At 43.7% G+C, this 17,980-nt stretch overlaps 4 protein-coding genes across 5 annotated transcripts; 2 read left to right on the plus strand and 2 right to left on the minus strand.

The window, feature by feature from the left end:
* Positions 1-2,224: 2,224 nt before the first annotated feature.
* On the minus strand, positions 2,225-4,762 carry LOC108015443 (alpha-taxilin). The gene is made up of 4 exons (XM_036819360.3): positions 4,604-4,762; positions 4,081-4,481; positions 3,808-3,954; positions 2,225-3,393 (listed from the first exon to the last, which is right to left on the minus strand). Exons 1-4 carry the CDS (start codon positions 4,673-4,675, stop codon positions 2,451-2,453), a joined length of 1,563 nt encoding a protein of 520 aa, XP_036675255.3. The 5' UTR covers positions 4,676-4,762; the 3' UTR covers positions 2,225-2,450.
* A 458-nt stretch (positions 4,763-5,220) lies between these two features.
* Positions 5,221-5,938, plus strand: LOC108015477 (uncharacterized). Its single transcript, XM_017081908.4, has 2 exons — positions 5,221-5,380; positions 5,443-5,938. The coding sequence occupies exon 2, from the start codon at positions 5,460-5,462 to the stop codon at positions 5,811-5,813; it is 354 nt and encodes a 117-aa protein (XP_016937397.4). The 5' UTR covers positions 5,221-5,380; positions 5,443-5,459; the 3' UTR covers positions 5,814-5,938.
* A 162-nt stretch (positions 5,939-6,100) lies between these two features.
* On the plus strand, positions 6,101-16,535 carry Kul (Kuzbanian-like). 2 transcript variants are annotated; one of them, XM_036819357.3, is made up of 9 exons: positions 6,101-6,229; positions 7,126-7,393; positions 7,982-8,195; positions 8,268-8,661; positions 8,722-9,727; positions 10,106-10,359; positions 10,418-11,136; positions 11,201-11,366; positions 11,699-16,535. In XM_036819357.3, the coding sequence occupies exons 2-9, from the start codon at positions 7,291-7,293 to the stop codon at positions 13,472-13,474; spliced, it is 4,632 nt and encodes a 1,543-aa protein (XP_036675252.3). In that variant the 5' UTR covers positions 6,101-6,229; positions 7,126-7,290; the 3' UTR covers positions 13,475-16,535. The 2 variants fall into 2 exon arrangements, with proteins under 2 accessions (XP_036675252.3, XP_036675251.3); XM_036819356.3 differs by having other exon boundaries at positions 6,114-6,229; positions 7,131-7,393.
* Positions 16,256-17,929, minus strand: LOC108015500 (dehydrogenase/reductase SDR family protein 7-like). The gene is made up of 5 exons (XM_017081954.4): positions 17,702-17,929; positions 17,502-17,645; positions 17,135-17,351; positions 16,831-17,076; positions 16,256-16,777 (listed from the first exon to the last, which is right to left on the minus strand). The coding sequence occupies exons 1-5, from the start codon at positions 17,861-17,863 to the stop codon at positions 16,566-16,568; spliced, it is 981 nt and encodes a 326-aa protein (XP_016937443.3). The 5' UTR covers positions 17,864-17,929; the 3' UTR covers positions 16,256-16,565.
* Between the last annotated feature and the right edge of the window lie 51 nt (positions 17,930-17,980).

Consider the following 17,980-nt stretch of genomic DNA (forward strand, 5'->3'; position numbering starts at 1 on the left):
AAAAGATGGCACACATTTTGGGGTAAAATATAAATTCAACCCTACTATCTATAAAGCAATTTAAATTTGACAAAAATGTGCATTTTTAAAATAGTCATTAGGTCAATCAAATTTAAAAAATATTCAAAAAGAATTAAAATATTTTTAAAAAATTGTATATGAGTAATACGAAGAATCACTATGTACAAAATTCGAGTTTTGTCAAATTAACATTGTTTCATTATTTTAAGATCAACTAAAATTTGTTATTGTTTGTTTGATTATTTTTTTCATTTTTATTGGCTAAAAACAAGTTAATAACATGTTTACACCGATTTTTCCTCTTGTTTATTTAAGGTCTTTTCGAAACTTTTAAAAATTTGAGTGTTCCTATAAGTAACTTTTATAAATAAAAGTAAGAGAACTATGCACTGAAGAAGAAATATATTTATTCGTTTGATTTCCTTATTTAAGCAATAATAATATTGCATACCTTTAGACACCTTTAAAAGTCCTAGGAAATACGTTGGAAACTTCTAAGACTCAACGCCAATCCGAACCACTGTGCACCCAAGGCTCATATTCCTCATTCATCTTGCTCAGCCCGCACAATTGGCTGCCAAAAATATTGCCCCACCATCGTCGCCGACTGTGTCCTTTAACTTGGACACGAGAGTCAGGCAGTCTGGCAGCCTGGCAGCTCTGCCTTCTATTTCTACTTTCTGGAGGTCCTGGTCCCAAGCGAGGCTCTTCTGTTACGCCGCTGTTATCCTGCAGACCGAGAGGGTCCTGAGAAATGACACCCATGAGTTTAGGATGAACACGACGCCACGACGGCCACCCAATCCCCCCAGAAAGTAACGCCTCCGAGGCGATGCTGCCGCCTTTTCCCCATATATGTCCGTAGGTATGTACATATGCTCGTGTGTTGGACATTTGCACTGTTTTTTCGCCGACGAACGGACGTGGAGGGTTTTACAGCCAAATGACAAGTGCTTAGTGTTTTGCATGTGCGTGTGAAAGTGCACTGAAAAAATAACTTATACTTTGTCTATATTAAAAGAGTCCATTAAAGAATTCTGATTCAGAATACTGAAAAATATTTTATTCTTTTTTACCTTTAAAAAAATTATTCGTATTATTTGTTTTATTATATATAAAATAGATATTATTTTTCAAATTTAAACGTAGGTTTTTGGAAATAAACCCTGTATGTTTCAGAAATATTTCTCAGTGTGTGATTTAGCCGCTTGATTTTCCCATTCTCATTTTTCAAGCTGGAAAATGGGCAACTCGAGGAGGGGGACAAGTGTTTGGAGCACTTGGCACACGCTTGCGCGGCTTTCAAATTTAGCGTATTAACTCATTAAATGTTCAAAAGCTCATTGCCTGCGAAATGTGCACACATTTTTGCAAAAGCGAGGGTGCGAAATATGCACAAGTACGACACTTTGCAACTATGGCGAAGACACTTTTCATACCGCCCAATGGGGCCGTCGGGCGGAACCAGCTTTTAAATAGTACTGCTATTACTTTCAACCACTTTTTACATTTTTAATTAAATTTTATAATTACTTTCTCCGTGACAATAAGAATTTAACAACCTTTGGAGGGAGGTAAAAGAGCGTAGAGTCCTTGAGAACCCCTCATAATTACCCCTACTTTCATATGCGTCGCTTTATGCAATTTAAATTAATTTGTGTAATTATTTTAGTGGCTTAACTGGCTTTGCTTCAACGCCCTCTCATCCGCCCTGAGTGACCGCTGCCAACTGTTGGTGTTACGCATACGCCACGTTGCATGCGTCTTGAATATTTTATGTCGGAAATCTGGGGCCCGGCAAAAATGACAGCTGCGTGTGGAAAATAATTAAGGCGCAATTATAATGACCCTGGCCACGAACCACAGGCACTCGCCACCCATCACCACCCATCAGCACTGAAACCACCCGCCTGTTGGCATTGCAAGTGTTGCATGCAACACTAGACTCTGTGGCGCCGCCAACAATGACGAAAGCAATCCATGGCCATCGAGCTTGTGCGCTCCGTTGGCTTGTTCCCTTTCTACTCCTTGTGGAAATTGACGCGAAATGTGGGTTCAGATTTGTATTTTTAGCATCTTTAACAAGAAGTGTGGGTGTTATTTTATGAGAAAGCTACATACAATTTTAGCCATTTTTGGTCTTGAACAATCCCTAACCTTTCAGACTTTTTATTAGGCAGCAAATTTAATACTCAACATAGTATGTTTGCAGGAAACACGTTTTACTCAATTTGTTGTTGAACAGCAATACACGATCACCGTTGGACTCCTTTAAATAAATACAATATACAAAGTACAATAAATAACTAGTACAAAATTTGTAATTGATGACGTTTTTCAGTTGAGACATGATGACACGAAATGCTTTGAAGGGAGGGCTACACGCCGTCCTTGGTTTTGGAAGGGAGAACAGGAGGTCAGTCGACAATCTAGTCTGCATTGGCATCGATGAGGGCAGGCACTTCGGACAGATCGACGGGTGGCTTAGAGGCCTCGCCATCGCCCACGATCTCCTGGGAGTCTGTGACGATAGTATCAGTAGTCTGGACGGCCTGCTCCTGGTCGTCCATGGCGCCGTTCGACGAGGCATCCCCCGCTGCCTGCAGCTCGACATTGGACTCCGTGTCGACCAACTCCTGAACGCCGTTGAGCTCTTCATTCGATGTGGATGCGGCTGCAGCTGCCGCCGCTGCTGCGGCTGCCTTCGCTTTGGACTTCTTCTCCTTCTTGCGTATATTCTTCTTGGCATTGTTCGCCTGCCTCTGCTCCTCGGCGGCCTTGTTCTTCTCCTCGATGGCCGTCTTTGATTCACTGGCCGTTAGCAGCTTCATTTGATTCTGTAGATTGGCCAGCGTTTGCTTCAGTTCCGCACAATTGCGAGTCATCATCTCCATTTTAACGTTGTCCGCGCTCACGGGCTTAACATTCACTGGCTCCGGTTCGGGCGGCAACTGCGGCAAGGCGGGAATTTCAATCTCGTTGTCCCGCAGGCACTTGTGCAACGTGGTGCGCTCCAGCTGGAGGGCACGCAGCAGCTTCTGCAGCTGCTGTATCTGCTTTTGCAGGCGCTCCGAGTGCTGCGTCTGCAGGTTCTTCTCGGTGGCCAGGTCGATCACCATGGCGTTGGCCTTCTCGTACTTCTGGCGCCAGCCCAGCGCCTCCTTCTCGATCTTCTTCGTGTGCTTGGACATCTTCTCCAGCTCCACCTTGTAGCTGCCGAACACCTCATTGGATTTTTGCAGCGACTGCTGGAAGTCATCGTACTTGGCCGTGTAGATATTCAGCTGCTCCTTCAGTTGGTGTTCCCTATCGGTGAGATCCTTGATGGCGCGCTGCGCCTGCAGCAGTTTCTCCAGGCCAATTTGGTTTTCCCTGGAAGGTAAAAAAATTAGAAGTTTATCAAGAGGTTGAGTAGATAGACCGCTGTGCTTTAGTAAGAAATATATTGAAAATCGATTCAAAAACCCTTTAAACATACAAGATGAATTTATAAGATGAAGAGAAAAACTAATAACAAATTTAAAATCGATTGATCACCGATACAAAAAAACATTTTAAATGGACCTTCAAAACTAATTTTAAAAAAACTGTAGGCTTAAAGGATTGAAATTGAATTAAGCTTTAGTAACTCGTAAAGATAAGTTGCTGGCCCCAATCGAAACCAGTAATCTCAGCCAGTTTCTTGAATGAAAACTCGTTCTCTGATGTGTGCCCAACTAAGGTGCGTCTATCTCCAGTTTCAGAGAAGCCCCCGATGACCAGGCATTCTGTTCCGACCCCACTTACTTGCCGAGTATCTCCTTCTCCATGGCGGCCTCCACTTGGCATTTCTGCAACTTGGCCTGGTGCAACTGGGCCTCCAGCTGCACTTGCTCATTGAGCTTCTCCAGGTGCTGCTCCCGCGTTTGGTACTGCTCGGCCAGCAGTTTTAACCTAAAACGGGAGACCAGATGGTTAGGGAAAATCGGAAAATGCGGAGAGCACAGAGAACGTGCGTGCATGCAGTAGAATCTATATTTAGAAATTGGATTCCCTCTCTACGAGGCAGACGATGCTTACTTCTTGGTCATCTCGATGTTGTAATCGCGCAGCTTGATGTTCTCCTCGTTATTCTTGGCCAGGGATTTCTGGACGTCGTTGAGGGAGTTCTGGAACTTGGTTTGGCTCTCCTTGCGCCGCTCCTCCTCGACTTTGATTTGGAGGAGGCTCTCGTTCTTCACCGACTTGATGATGCGCTGCTGCTCGCGGCAAACCTCCTGGAGTTTGTCCCGCATGAGGACACTCTTGTTGAGATCCCGCTGCACCTGCTCCTTCTCCCGCTGCTGGGATTCCATGTGGCGTTGGAGGACGCGAAGCTCCGACGTCAGCCGGCTAACATTCTTCTCGCTGTCCACATGGCGCTGCAGCAGCAGCTTCACCTTCTCCTCGGTGGAGGGGCACTCCTCCAGGGATTTCATGACCTAAAATAGACGCAGTAATGGGGTTATAACTCATTGTCCTCTATTTATCCTCGTTTCCAAGGGCTCCGTTCGGAAAATCCCTGCTTATGGGCTGGGTCCTTAAGAACCCCAGATGATATTACCAACTCCTCCAACTTCTGGTCACGCTGCTTCTCCTCGCGCGCCACCTTCTTCGCCTTGCTTAACTTCTCCATCGTTTATTCAGATCAAATCGGTGCTATATATAACTTGTATTCTATTCCTCTTTCGAATTTTGACTATATTTGTTGTTGTGTTGCTATATATTTTTAGGTTTCGCTTTCCGCCCATAATACCGAGAAAGTTAGCCGTACATGCTGGTATTTTCGGCAGAACAACGCCTGGCCACACTGCGATTACCCGCGATTCAAATTCAAATTTGGCGGGAAGGGGTTCGATTTCGAAAACTTGGACCAATTGCTTTTATTAATCGAATTCGGCGATCATTTTTTCCTTTACAATCTATTTTTACTTAAGTTGTGTGATTACGATGATGCTTAACTTTAAATTTAAACTTTATGACATTATTTCACTAAAAAGATACGACTTATTTACTTTAAAATTAAATTCGAAAAATCGATATTAGTTCTTATTTTCAATTCAATTTAGGGAATATCCAGGGAGTACCTGGAAAATCAGCGGAAAGGCCAAACCATCTGTGAAAAATAACAGAAGACATATCGATACTATTTGACCATCTCTAGGTAATAGTATTTTGGAGAGTATTATCGTTGGTCACTTTGATATTTATAATTTTCTTTATTTGTAAACAATTGCAGAGAGTTTGCAAATTCATAGTCAATATATGAACATTTAAGTAAACATAAACTTTAATTAAACAACCATTAAACCTCCAACACTATAGAAGTCATAAAAATTAGGTAAGGATGTTTCGTATCTATTGTACACCAAGTGCTGACGTTATCAATTTTATAAATCTCAGCTGTTAGGATAAACAAAATGTTTAAAAGATCCAAGCCTAAAATTGAGCCCCCACCAGCAGCCCCAAGCGTGGACGAGATGCTGGAGGACTTGGAAACCTTTGAGGTCAATCAGCCGCCTATAAGTGGCTCTACTTTTGATTTGGAGCACGTCCTTCTCACAGAACCAGAGAATCTAGCTCTTCCAGCTTGGTGGCAGATATTCGACGAATACGATCAGAAGGTCAAGAAACTCTCGGCCACCGAGGGACATCTGGAAGACCAAAGAAATAAACTAAAAGAGTGCTATGCTAAGTTGGAAAAGAATGCCGACAAATTGAGGGAGGGCATCCAAAAGCAGCAGGCCCTAGCCAAGGAAGCTCTTAAAAGTTAACATATGATTTTTGTTTGAAAGATAATATTTGAAAGCAGTTAAATACAATTTCACAAGATGTTTGTCATTGTAACCATTGTGACGTTTAATATTTAGAATAAAGGTTTTTTAAATAAGTCTTTAAAGCATCACCCTTTTGTTAATCTTTTTGAATTTTCTTTATTAAAATATTCTCCCTTGCTTTAACTATATTGAATTATTTTTCCTTGAGCCCACTGTGCAGTGGTTTGAGTCCCGGCTACAGCTTCAGCTTTTTACGGTATTTTTCTAAAGCATAGTATATATTTCTGAGCTCGACATTTTAACGGTCGATTCGCGGTGCGGTCACACTGCTTGGTGGATGGTTTGGTCGAAAAAAGTTGTTAAAAGCGCAGAAAAAACGACTTGTAATGCAAGTGCTTCAGTGACTGTGAAAAGTAAGCGGGCGAGCGAGTAAATAAATCAAAGTTAAGATCGACTAATGAGAAGGCCAAAAATGGCACGGGAAATTGTGAAATTAGCCCGATTTAGGCCTGGATGATTGGGCAGAAGAACAGGTTTTAGGCCGTGGCAACAACGAAAAAAAATGAGAGAAAAAACTTGGCTTATACCATTTACGCCATTAGCGGAGGTCGATTGTTTTCCGAGTGTGTGTGTGTGCTGTCCAATATATTTGGCTATATTCCACAAATCCAATTATCACAAAACAGAAAAAAAGAGTGCAACAATTTGTGGCTAATTGAATTTTACGTGTATTTTATTTTGGTTTTCGACCAGCGCAACAACAACAGCGAGCAGCGAGTAGAAAGAGAGATAGAGAGGGGTTTTTTCTTTTGGCCCAAAGCAAATCCCAGTTAGAATACACACAAATACAAACGCATGCATGTTGGTCGAAAACAATAATTATCCAATTAAACGGTTGTCAAAGAATGCATTTAATTTCAGTGGCCAATAGGTTGGCCAGAAAGAGAGTGCATGAAGTGGGAGAGGGGCGAAGAGAGCGCCCAACTAACAGTATTTTTCACGGGCACACCAATACGAATGGCAGTAGCACAGGTGTGTGCGTGTGTGAAGTGCTAATGAGATGCTGTGACGCTCTTCTTCTTCTTCTCGCCGTTTGTTGCTTTTGCCATTTATGCAAAAAGACGCAAAAAAAAGTAATAAAAAATACAGATTTTCGAGTTGAACAAAAGATTTCGCGTAAAAGGTGAAAGCCACTCGGAGATCCGAATATGCGGCGTATACGCAATGCAGTTCCTTTGTTTTGCGCAATCTGCTCGCGATCAATTCTCCATTCTCAGTTCTACACATTGTACACTCCGCATTCTTCCAGCGAAGATGTCACCCAGTGGATCCACTTCCTCGCAGCGAATCCCACGGCAATAACAATCAACAAACCCAAGCGCCAATGATGTGATGCAGCAGCAAAGGTTGGAGTTCGGAAAACACAACCTTCAAGTAGTCTAGGCCACGTAGAATCACCCGGAGAATCACCACGATGAGCTGGCTGCTGGGCCTCCTCGGTCTGCAGGCCCTGTTCCTCTGGCTCCTGTGGCTGCCCGGCGAGATCCTGGCCGTTCCCACGCCGCTCAAGCTGCCAGGTGAGTTGGAACTCAAATAATAATAATAATTAATAACTCAAAAAAAGGGTTCTTCCAAAAAACCCACTGATTCACCTATTAATAACATGACTAAGACTTTATCTAGGGTTTTTTAGATTGATTGGTTTTTTTTTTTAGAGATTTTCAAATATGCCAAAGAACTAAATTTTAATTCAAATTGTTTCTTTTAGAGGTTAAACATTTTTCAATCCTTCAATTTTCTTAAAATGTAAATGAGACCCAAATCTCTATAGATATGCAATTCCTTATAAAAATGTTGTTTAAATATTCTTACATTTTTATGATTTTATTTTAAATCAATGACCATCATTTTTATTAATTAAATATTTTAAATTATTAAACACAAATTAAAAAAATCTTCTTAATTTGTTTAAATAAAATACAAATACAAGTTCTAAGTTACAATACCTTAAAAGATATATTTCTCCGCTCAATTCATTGTTTTCTATAACCCATCTCATCGACAATGATATATCACCACTTAGCTGAGAGAAATTTCATCTTGTCATCGCTGGCAGCTTTCTCCTTCTTTTGCTAACCCCTCAGAGATGCCCCTTCTTCTTTCAGGCTACACCCACAAGCTGACGCCCTACATCAAGCACTGGGAGGCTGCGAACTTCGATCGCGAGGTGCTGCAGGCGGCGCAGGTCAGGCACCTGGAGCAGGCTCGCTTCCGGCAGAAACGACAGGTGAGGCCAGAGGAGGAGACACAGACAGAGGCCACAACCTCAGCGAGTGGACTGGCGCACACCATCCGCTTGAATTTCTCCGCCCACGACAGGTGAGTGCACTCGAGATCGAGAAAAGATAATCACTTAATCACCCGACACTTGATACTCCTCCTCGCCCGCAGAGATTTTCGCCTGGTGCTGCGCCAACAGCCGCATTCCGTGTTCGCCCACGACGTGGAGATCGAGAACACCCTGGGTCCCATCGACTACGATGTGTCGCGCATTTATACGGGCAGCCTGGAGGATGACGAGGCGGCCCATGTCCAGGCAATCCTCACCAGCGACAACCTGCTGGACGGGACGATAGAGACCCAGGCGGAGCACTACTACATCGAGCCGGCGCATAGATACTCCCAGCAGCTGGCCGAGAGCGGTGTCCACAGCATAGTCTATAAGCTAAGTGATGTAAATATGCAGAAGACGCAGTTCAGCGGCGGAGGAATTAACTCCGCCGCACCCGCCAAGACGCACTGCGCCAGCGAAAAGCTGCGGAAGAAGCGCTGGCTGCCAGAGGAGGTGGGCTATACCATCATTTTATTATATTCCACTTTTCTAAACGAATGATTACCATTTCAGCTGGCCATGTCGGATGCTCCGGCGCCCACGTACAATCGTAATCCTCCCCTGCCGTTGGATCTGGAGGTGCCCTACAACGATGATTTCCGCGTCCTGGCCTCCGAGGAGGACAAGAGCGAAGAGGCGCCTAGCAGGAAGTACCCAACCACATCCACCACCAGGAGCACTGTGCGCAGTACGGAGAGTTTCCTGGCCACGCTGACTAAGCCCACGTCGAATCGCAACATACTTGTAAATAACTACAATCCCTCCAATGTCGGCGAGGGAAGTCGCAGCTACAGCAACAGCAACAGCAATAATAATAATAATAATAATAACAACAACAATAATAATAATAGTAATAATGTGCGGAAGTTGTACACGAAACACAAGAACATCATTGTGAGCACGTACAACCGACCCATCGAACCGGAATTTGGAACGCCCTACGAGGAACCGACGAATAACAATGGCACCCGCGACCTGCCCAGTAACTTCTTCAATGCCAACTGGACGACGCTCTTTCTGGGAAACAACAACAATGGCAACGACCGACCGAGCCACAAAACGCATGTGGAGATCATCACGAAGAATGGGGCCACCAAGAAGCCAAATATCATTGTGAATAACTACAATCCGGAGATCATATTCGCCCCCAATCCGCACAATCCTAGCTTCAACAGCATGTTGATGACGAATCTGCTGAGCGGAAGGGGCGGCGACGATATCCATAGTTCTCCCAGGCTGCTCTATGATCGCAAGACCACGTGCATGCTGTATCTGCAGGCAGATCACACGTTCTTCCAAAAAATGGGTTCGGACGAGGCCTCCATAGAGGCCATCACGCGGCACGTGCAGCGGGCCAATACGATCTACCGGAACACGGACTTCAACAACGACGGCAAGCCGGATAACATCACCTTCATGATAAAGCGCATCAAGGTGCACAACATGAACGCGATGAAGGATCCCAGCTACCGATTTCCCGGCAACTACGGAGTGGAAAAGTTCCTGGAACTGTTCTCGGGTAAGAAATTGTTAATAACCATATATTAGTTCTCACTTTGCTTGAATGGTTTCTGCTCCAGTTCTGATTTCTTACTGTGAATAATTGTTCACTGGGACAGAGACTTTCTCCTTTGATTAATTGTTATTCAATTAACATTATCTGTTTATTTTGTTCATGTACGAAGTTCAAATCTTTCAAGGTGATATAAATAATCGTGTTTGTGAAAAGTGATATAAATCAATTAGAACACTCAACTGTTTTATATATTTCTTGGGGTCAACTACCCGTAAAAATGTTTTAATTTAGTTTAATGTTTGATCTTAAGTTTATGAATCAGTATTTTAGAATGCATTAAATAATACCTATATCATGACGATCCCCTATTTTATTTTACAGAGGAGGACTACGATGCCTTTTGTTTGGCTTACATGTTCACCTATCGTGACTTTGAGATGGGAACTTTGGGTCTTGCCTGGACAGGTGATCTGAAAAACGCTGGAGGAGTTTGCGAGAAGAACGGTCATTACAGGGGTTCTCTCAAGTCCCTCAACACGGGAATAGTCACTCTTTTGAACTATGGAAAGCATGTTCCGCCTGCAGTCTCGCATGTGACATTGGCCCACGAAATTGGCCACAACTTCGGATCACCGGTGAGGATTATAAAATATTTAAGACTACACACTAATTAAGATACTATACCCATTTCAGCACGATCCCGAGCAGTGTACTCCTGGTGGCGAGGATGGCAACTTCATCATGTTTGCCCGCGCCACTTCGGGTGACAAAAAGAACAACAACAAGTTCAGCACCTGCTCGCTGAAATCGATAGAGCCCGTGCTGAATGCCAAGGCACGTTCTATGAAGGGATGCTTCACTGAGCCGCAGTCCTCGATTTGCGGCAATGGCGTGGTGGAGGCGGGCGAGCAGTGCGACTGTGGATGGGAGGAGGACTGCAAGGATTCGTGCTGTTTTCCGATGTCAAGGCAGCCGCGTCTCGATGAGACTCCTTGCACCCTGACTCCCCATGCCCGCTGTAGTCCTTCCCAAGGACCCTGCTGCACCAACGATTGCAAGCTGAAGTTTGGTGACAAGTGCCGGGATGATAATGGCTGTCGGGATCCTTCGTTCTGCGACGGCCGAATGCCCCAGTGTCCGCCGTCGGTGAACAAACCCAACAAGACCATTTGTAACAAGGAGTTCGTATGCTATATGGGCGATTGCACGGGCAGCATTTGCTTGGCCTACGGTCTGGAATCGTGTCAGTGTATTCCGGGTCCCCAGGACGATCGCATCAAGTCCTGTGAGCTGTGCTGCAAGCTGCCGGGCGAGGACAGTCCCTGCCGCAGTTCCTTTCAGTGGAATGAGGCTCCTTTCGATGTGCCCGATATGTACTCGAAGCCGGGAACACCCTGCAATGATTATAATGGGTTTGTATTATTTCTTTTATTATGTATAAATTGAAGCTTTTATTTACTAATGAACCCTTTTCAGATACTGTGATGTCTTTCAAAAGTGTCGCGAGGTGGATCCTTCGGGTCCACTGGCCACTTTGCGTAAGCTTCTGCTTTCGGAGGAGAGCATAGCCAGCTTCAAGAAGTGGATGCAGCACAACTGGTACACAGTAGCGCTGGCTGCTGTGGGAGTAATCCTTCTCCTGGTAAGTTAAAAAACCAGAAACTGAAAGGAGATTCCTATATTCACTGTGAAATATTATTTGGTCTAATAAGTTAATGAAGCTTATCACGCAAATGTTAAGGGATGAGGTCGAGGCCAAAGCGCAAGCAAGGGCTCAGACCGTGGGTGAGCACTCAGAATTCCAGTGCCCGAAATAATCCTGTAGAATGTTTGAAGAACACACATCTAGCAGTTGAAGCTGTGGCTAATCGTAGGGCAAATTGAAACTAGAAATCATTGAGGCATTACCCTTTGTCGTTTTCTTTACTGATTAAGATTTGACTTATTTGCTAACCTGTATCTAATTTTCCTTAGGCGCTGAGCACAAAGCTGCTGGCGAAACGGTCGAATCTGAAGCTTAAGTCCGTCACCATCATACACAGCGCCACCACGGAGACAGTGCGTCTGCCGGAGAACAACAACGGAGTGATAGTTCACACCGCCGTGAGGACAAAGGTACCTTTCAAGAAGAAGGTGCGTGGTGAGCGAACAAAGAAACCAGGAACGGGAACTACAACTGGAGCAGGAGTGACAGCCACTTCTGCAGTTGCATCCCGAAGTGCAGCCAAAAGCAGTGCCAATCCAGAGGCAAAGAAGACAACAAGAACGCAGGCCATGGCCAAGAAGAAATCCCTCGAGGAGGATCCGAAGAAGTCAAACAAAAAGTTGGGCAAGCACATGAAGGAGATCATCGACTACTCGCATCGCAACAACGGTGATGATGCCTCCAATTTGTCGACCACCAACAACCATACCAACACCTTTGGAAAGGTGCAAAAGTGGCTGCTGGAATCGCCCATTGTGGCCCAACCTTTGTCCCACATTGAGCACAGTTCGCGGGTTCGCAAGGTGATGAGCAAATCGCAATCTACGCCAGAAAGACTGGTGCAAAAGACACCGCAGAAGACCAAGTCCATGGGTAACCTGTCCAACGAGAAGGTCAAACTGCAGGTGGTCTACAAGCCGCCCTTCAAGTTCTCCCTTAGATTGTCCAAGAAACCGAAGGTAAAAACCCATGTGGTGGGTGGAGTAGGTGGAAGGCCAAAGAGAAGCCAAAAGACTGGTAACCGAACTTCAGGACAATCTTCCTCGAAGGATGTGGCCACGCGAGCCAAAAGGACTGCCCTGCTCCTCTGCAACGAGGCAGAGGATGACAACCAGATTCTCACCCTCAACGAACCCAACTACGAGACCTTGAAGCCACCAACGCCTCCACGTTCCATGGAGCATTGCTACGAGAACGTGGATATGCAGGCAGAGGCCTCCACTTCAAAGCCCAGCAGCAGCAGCAAGGTGGCTCCCAGCTCACAGAATCGAGCCAGTTTAGAGTTGGCTCCACCGCCCGTTCCTGCCCAAAGGAACTCCTATCGCCGCTCCAATTCCCTGTCCACCCACAATCCCTTTGCGGCTGCACCTCGTCGAAGTAGCAGCAAGGCCAGTGGATCAGTGAATCTCACGCGAAACTTTGGTAGCACTCAGAATCTGATTAATCTCAGTCAGAATCTGTCCAAAACCAAGAAACGCAGTAGTTTGAACCTAAAGGCCAGTGGCAGTGGAGCTACCAGGAGCGGGAAGGATCCGCCAACTGCTGCAGTTGCCTCGCCCCAGAGGCGTTCCTCATCCAATGCCAATCTTCGCAGGGACAGCAGTGTGTCCTCCTCTAAGGCAGTGCCTGTTCCACCGACCAGGAACTCGCGGAATAGCTTCAGCAACATTCCAAGAGCCAGTTTGGGCGGAGGAAACAGCAGTGCTGCCCTGCCACCGCCCAGTTTCTCTCGCCAATCTTCCAGCAGCACAGCCACCAGCAGCTCCTCCATGACTCCAGGTTTGACCACTGGAGGGGCGTTGCAGCAATCAGCCAGCACAAGCGCCATGCAGCGGCCACAACCCTCGCAGCCCATGAGGAGAAGCCTCAACAACTTCAGGACCCGCTCCACGGGCGTCACTGGGGCAACAACTGGAAAGCCAGGAGCAGCATCAACCTCCGCAGGAGCCACTTCTGCAGCAGCAGCAGCAACATCAAATGAGAACAATGAGCTGCCCTCGGATCTCGAGGTAGTTGTATCCGACGTGGAGAACCTGGTTAGCTAAGGGCAGCTCACCCGTTCCAGTTTCCAAAACCAACCAAGTGAAAGTGATAAGTCTTAATGTTAGTTATACAAATTGTCGCATAGGTTTACTTGCATAACATATATATATATTTGTACATACATTATATATATGTGTACTTTACACTGCCTTAAACTTGCCGTTTCTGCTGAATATGTGAAATACCACGCCCACTCACACGACAGACACTCAACCGCATTCCACACGCCCATCAATCCCCGACCAAGGCTCGCCCCAGCACCTCGAACGCATCACCACCCACTAGGCACCCAGCCGCTTACCCACTCGCCCAATCGCCCACTGAAGCCACCGCAATCCAAACCGCAGCCGCACTCACCGCACTTTGTACCTTCTACTGTTTACTGTTTGTATTGTATTGTATTGTGTAAACTGAACTCGCTAGTTCCGGTTTCCAGATTCGATCAAATTGGGTGAATTTAATAATATTTCATTGAGCTAGTTAAACTCTGATTTATAAAGTTAGTTAAATTGGATAGAGATAACCAGAACCTCACCAATTTATATCATTTTTCAATCAAAGGCTCACAAAAATCCTATTAGAATATCTACAGATTAAAGACTAAACTAAAAATAATGATATATTACGATTATAATACGCATACATATACCAATTTGATCAAATTTGGAACTGGCAACCGGGCATATTTTTAGTTATTCAATTTCGATTTGGCTTTTATTGTAGCCTAACCAAATGAGCGAGCTTTACTTCAAAATATAACTCTCATTTCCATCATTAACAATAATATCTAATCGAAATTAATTAGCTGATCTTGTGCCACATCTTTCTTATTTGCCTAAACCTGGCCTATACTTCAAGTTATTTTCAAAACAGTATTACTAAAGTTGTTATGTACCTACTATATACTTAAATTGCTTAGTTTGCCTGCTCTTCAAGTTTCGAACAACGATCACTACTCATCTGAACTACGACGAACACACAGAACAATACAAGGTGCTATTTTAGTAACGAACTAAAAAGATAAAATATTTGCCGAGATCATTTAAAAATCCTTTGCATATTTTCTCAAGATCAAAACTAAGATTAAAGAGGAGAATGGAGGAAGATTGAGGAGGTTTGGTGTAACCGAAGAGAATAAGTAGCATATAGCATATAGGAAAAAAAGGGGAGCCGGGTAAAGTTGCAAATAGTTGTACGGAATAGATACAAAGATAACCAACGATACTGTCAATAAATCAAAAGCGTCATGCATCGAAAGTAGGTTCTAGAGAATGCCCAGCAAAGCCACATAGAGAGTTAGCCACCCGAACATTAACATTAATCCACCCGATCCCCTCGAGCACCGGCACCTGTAAACACCCGCATCGATCCCATAGTAACGCCCGTAGAAGAAATGCTTGTAGTGTACATAGGACATCGAAGGGACATAGTTTTTATATGCAATACCAAGTTAGAGCAATGAGAACAAACAATAAGACACCTAACGATATGCATTCACATATAGGATATAGAGTCACATTCCGATTCGAATCACAGAGCAGCGGCTTTCGAGTTACACTACACCACACTATCGATCTTTAGGCTAAGCATAACAATTGATATTTGTAGCTATATGAATGTGTAGGAAAAATCAAAGGCGTATCAAAAAAATATATACATACATCCATATGGGGCGTGCAATAGCCATTGCAACTTTACGAGCATTTGGGTATATTTTTGTGGAATATACAAGATACAGATACTGTTACAAGATAGAAGACAGAAGCTCAGCTCAAGAAACCGACACCCGACCCAAGATATCGTATATAGACAGACAGACAGTTAACGCGTTGGCCAGTAAAGAAACGGAAACGGAAATAATTAAAACGAGTACGCGACAATCGCTTTGAAATGCTTAAAAAAATAACAAAAATAATGGTAAGCCCGAAAACCGAATTGAAGTTTAGTTTCTACTTTGTCTTGATTACATATTTCAATATGAAACTATACAGAATAATGGCTGGCAAAGGTGTTGAAATTTACCAAAAAAAAAAAAAAAGCTAACACTAGGAAACACAAAAAATACACTGGAGTGGGAATACGTATTCCTTATAGATTTTATTAAGAACATGCAAATTCTAGACAAGATTTTTCAGATACTTGAGCTCAAATTGGAAAACAGTGTATTCTAGGATTATCTACTCCCATCCTGTGTATTTCCAAAGGTCAAATTTTATTACCCAGTGTAATTAATGAGTTGAGAACGGAAGAACATTTTGAATATTGCCAATGATTGTGTACTGTATATAATTAAATGCAAATGATTATTGTCTAAGCGGAATGGACGAGAGTATTTTGAGCGTGACAAAAAGACTATTTAGCGCGAAATGAACAATTTTTGTGTAATTGTACATAAGAAACCGATTGATTTTAATCTAAAATATACATATAATATTAATGTAATTGTAAAACTGCAAACGATTTTTAAATCTGTATGTGTATTGTGTACCTCAATTGTAATTAATTTTTTGTATACTTTTCACGAGATGGATTAACGCTATTTTTATAATTTAGCTAAATGAATTATAAACACGTATGTACGTTTCCCGATCCCCCACGAAACCATCGTCAGCCCCCTAGTTAATGGCCAGTTTTAAATGTTGTCCAAGACCGCATCACTACCTATCCAGCAACCTAAATGAATGCATATGTAATTTTGTCAATTAGGAACGCGTAAATGTCTTAAAGAAATCGAAAGTGAAACAAAACGAAACGAACAAAACAAAAACCGAAGAGCAAAGAAGTGAATACTAGCATTTTACGATTTAATATTTTAAATGACAATTCAAAACAATAATTAATGTATGTACTATGATTAGCGAACAAACAAGCACATGTGTGACAATTCCGTTGTACTTTATGTTACGATTACTACAATACTTTATTTATTAATCTTATCGTTAGGCAGTAACACACGAGTGTAACTAATTTTTAACCCGAACAAACACACACATATGCGATACATTATAATTTCCTCATTTTAAGCGAAATTCAATTAACAATAAAAACGAAACTAATACTTAAGGACGTTCGACTTGACAAGATGTGCTAGACTTAAGTGGTCTTTTTCTCAGCTTTCTCCAGTTTCAGGGCTCGCTTGGCCATGATCCAGAAGTAGAGGCTTGGGCAGAGATGACGGAGGTAATAGGCGATCTTGGCCTGAAGATCGCTGACAATAATATCGGGTTCCTTGCGGAGAATGCACTGGAGAATGCGCTCTGCTAATTTATCCGGCGACATGCCCTTCGCCGTGGTTTCGTCCATTTCTAGGGGAAAAATTTTATTAACTTAGGTTGGTTTTAATTTATGGTCATCTTACTGCCATAGCTGCTTCCCGATCCTGTAAGAGCATTAAGAGAAAGCTGAGTGCGTATATATCCTGGACTCACACAGGACACATTTATGTTCTTGTTGGCCACTTCGGCTCGCAGGGAATCGGCAAAGGCCTGCATGGCGTGTTTCGATGCGGAATAGGCGGCCCTCTGGGGAATGGCGAATTTCCCCTGAACAGAGCTAATGAAGCAGATGTGACCACTACCACGTTTCACCATCGAAGGAAGAAGAGCTGAAAGTTGTGATAACGAATGTGATAATCTTTTTGTGAAAATCCTTCCGTTTCTCACCTTTAGTTAGGGCCACACTTCCGAAATAGTTGACCACCATGACCTTGAGATCCACATCTACAGCTGTGGAGGCCACATCCGCTCTGACACTGATCCCTCCATTGTTGATGAGTATATCCACTTGGTTATACACGGCCAACACGTTGGTGACAAACTCTGGAATGGAATTCAACTCAGCCAGATCGAGGGCCAGCACGGTGGGTGGATATGCGGGGTCCTGTAAGGATTATTGGATTGGTTTAAGTTAAGTTATTTCATTTAATTAATAAAATATGATTACAATTAGGAAGTAGAGTGATGCATACCGGATTACAATCATTGAACTTAGTTTAGTTGAAACAAGTGGAATATATAAAGCTCATCTTACCACATCCAGAGCGAGGAGGTCCTTCTTGACCCGCTCCAACTCCTGAGTTCGACGTGCCGCCAGGATTACCCTGCATCCGGCTCGGTAGAAGACGTGGGCCAGGGATTCACCCAATCCCGAACTGGCGCCCGTAATTAGCACAACCTGAAAATCGTTTACATAATTAAGCGGCTAGTCAGTAATTAGGGTTTATCAATTACCTTTCCGGGCAATTGATTGCGGAACTTTTGGGCGCGGAATCGTTGCCAAATGTTGAAGAGGGCCAGTGGAAGGGCCACCGGCATCAGGATCGTACCCAGCACCCAATAGAGGACGTTCCAGTCGCTGCTGGGAGCACATTTGTCCAAGTCCTGCACTTTCATTTTATCAATCCAATCGGAAGCTATTTAAACCTTTGAACTCCAATCCAAATGCAAAATGATGGGAATGAAAACAAAACCGGAATTGCCATTCACTGGGAATTTAGTACAGTAGGGCTT

The sequence above is a fragment of the Drosophila suzukii genome, chromosome 3, assembly GCF_043229965.1.
Source record: "Drosophila suzukii chromosome 3, CBGP_Dsuzu_IsoJpt1.0, whole genome shotgun sequence".
Classification (NCBI taxonomy): domain Eukaryota; kingdom Metazoa; phylum Arthropoda; class Insecta; order Diptera; family Drosophilidae; genus Drosophila; species Drosophila suzukii.

What these genes read in the sequence shown, in the direction of transcription:
- LOC108015443 (XM_036819360.3), bottom strand. Translation starts at nt 4,675, where the DNA reads ATGGAGAAGTTAAGCAAGGCGAAGAAGGTGGCGCGCGAGGAGAAGCAG. An exon ending in AACATCGAGATGACCAAGAA is followed by an intron (nt 3,955 to 4,080) that starts GTAAGCATCGTC and finishes CTCCCGTTTTAG; the next exon opens with GTTAAAACTGCTGGCCGAGC. An exon ending in GAGAAGGAGATACTCGGCAA is followed by an intron (nt 3,394 to 3,807) that starts GTAAGTGGGGTC and finishes TTTACCTTCCAG; the next exon opens with GGAAAACCAAATTGGCCTGG.
- LOC108015500 (XM_017081954.4), bottom strand. Translation starts at nt 17,863, where the DNA reads ATGAAAGTGCAGGACTTGGACAAATGTGCTCCCAGCAGCGACTGGAAC. An exon ending in AAGTGTGGCCCTAACTAAAG is followed by an intron (nt 17,077 to 17,134) that starts GTGAGAAACGGA and finishes CACAACTTTCAG; the next exon opens with CTCTTCTTCCTTCGATGGTG. An exon ending in ATCGGGAAGCAGCTATGGCA is followed by an intron (nt 16,778 to 16,830) that starts GTAAGATGACCA and finishes TTTTTCCCCTAG; the next exon opens with AAATGGACGAAACCACGGCG.
- LOC108015477 (XM_017081908.4), top strand. Translation starts at nt 5,460, where the DNA reads ATGTTTAAAAGATCCAAGCCTAAAATTGAGCCCCCACCAGCAGCCCCA.
- Kul (XM_036819357.3), top strand. Translation starts at nt 7,291, where the DNA reads ATGAGCTGGCTGCTGGGCCTCCTCGGTCTGCAGGCCCTGTTCCTCTGG. An exon ending in AGCGCTGGCTGCCAGAGGAG is followed by an intron (nt 8,662 to 8,721) that starts GTGGGCTATACC and finishes TTACCATTTCAG; the next exon opens with CTGGCCATGTCGGATGCTCC. An exon ending in GCCACAACTTCGGATCACCG is followed by an intron (nt 10,360 to 10,417) that starts GTGAGGATTATA and finishes TACCCATTTCAG; the next exon opens with CACGATCCCGAGCAGTGTAC.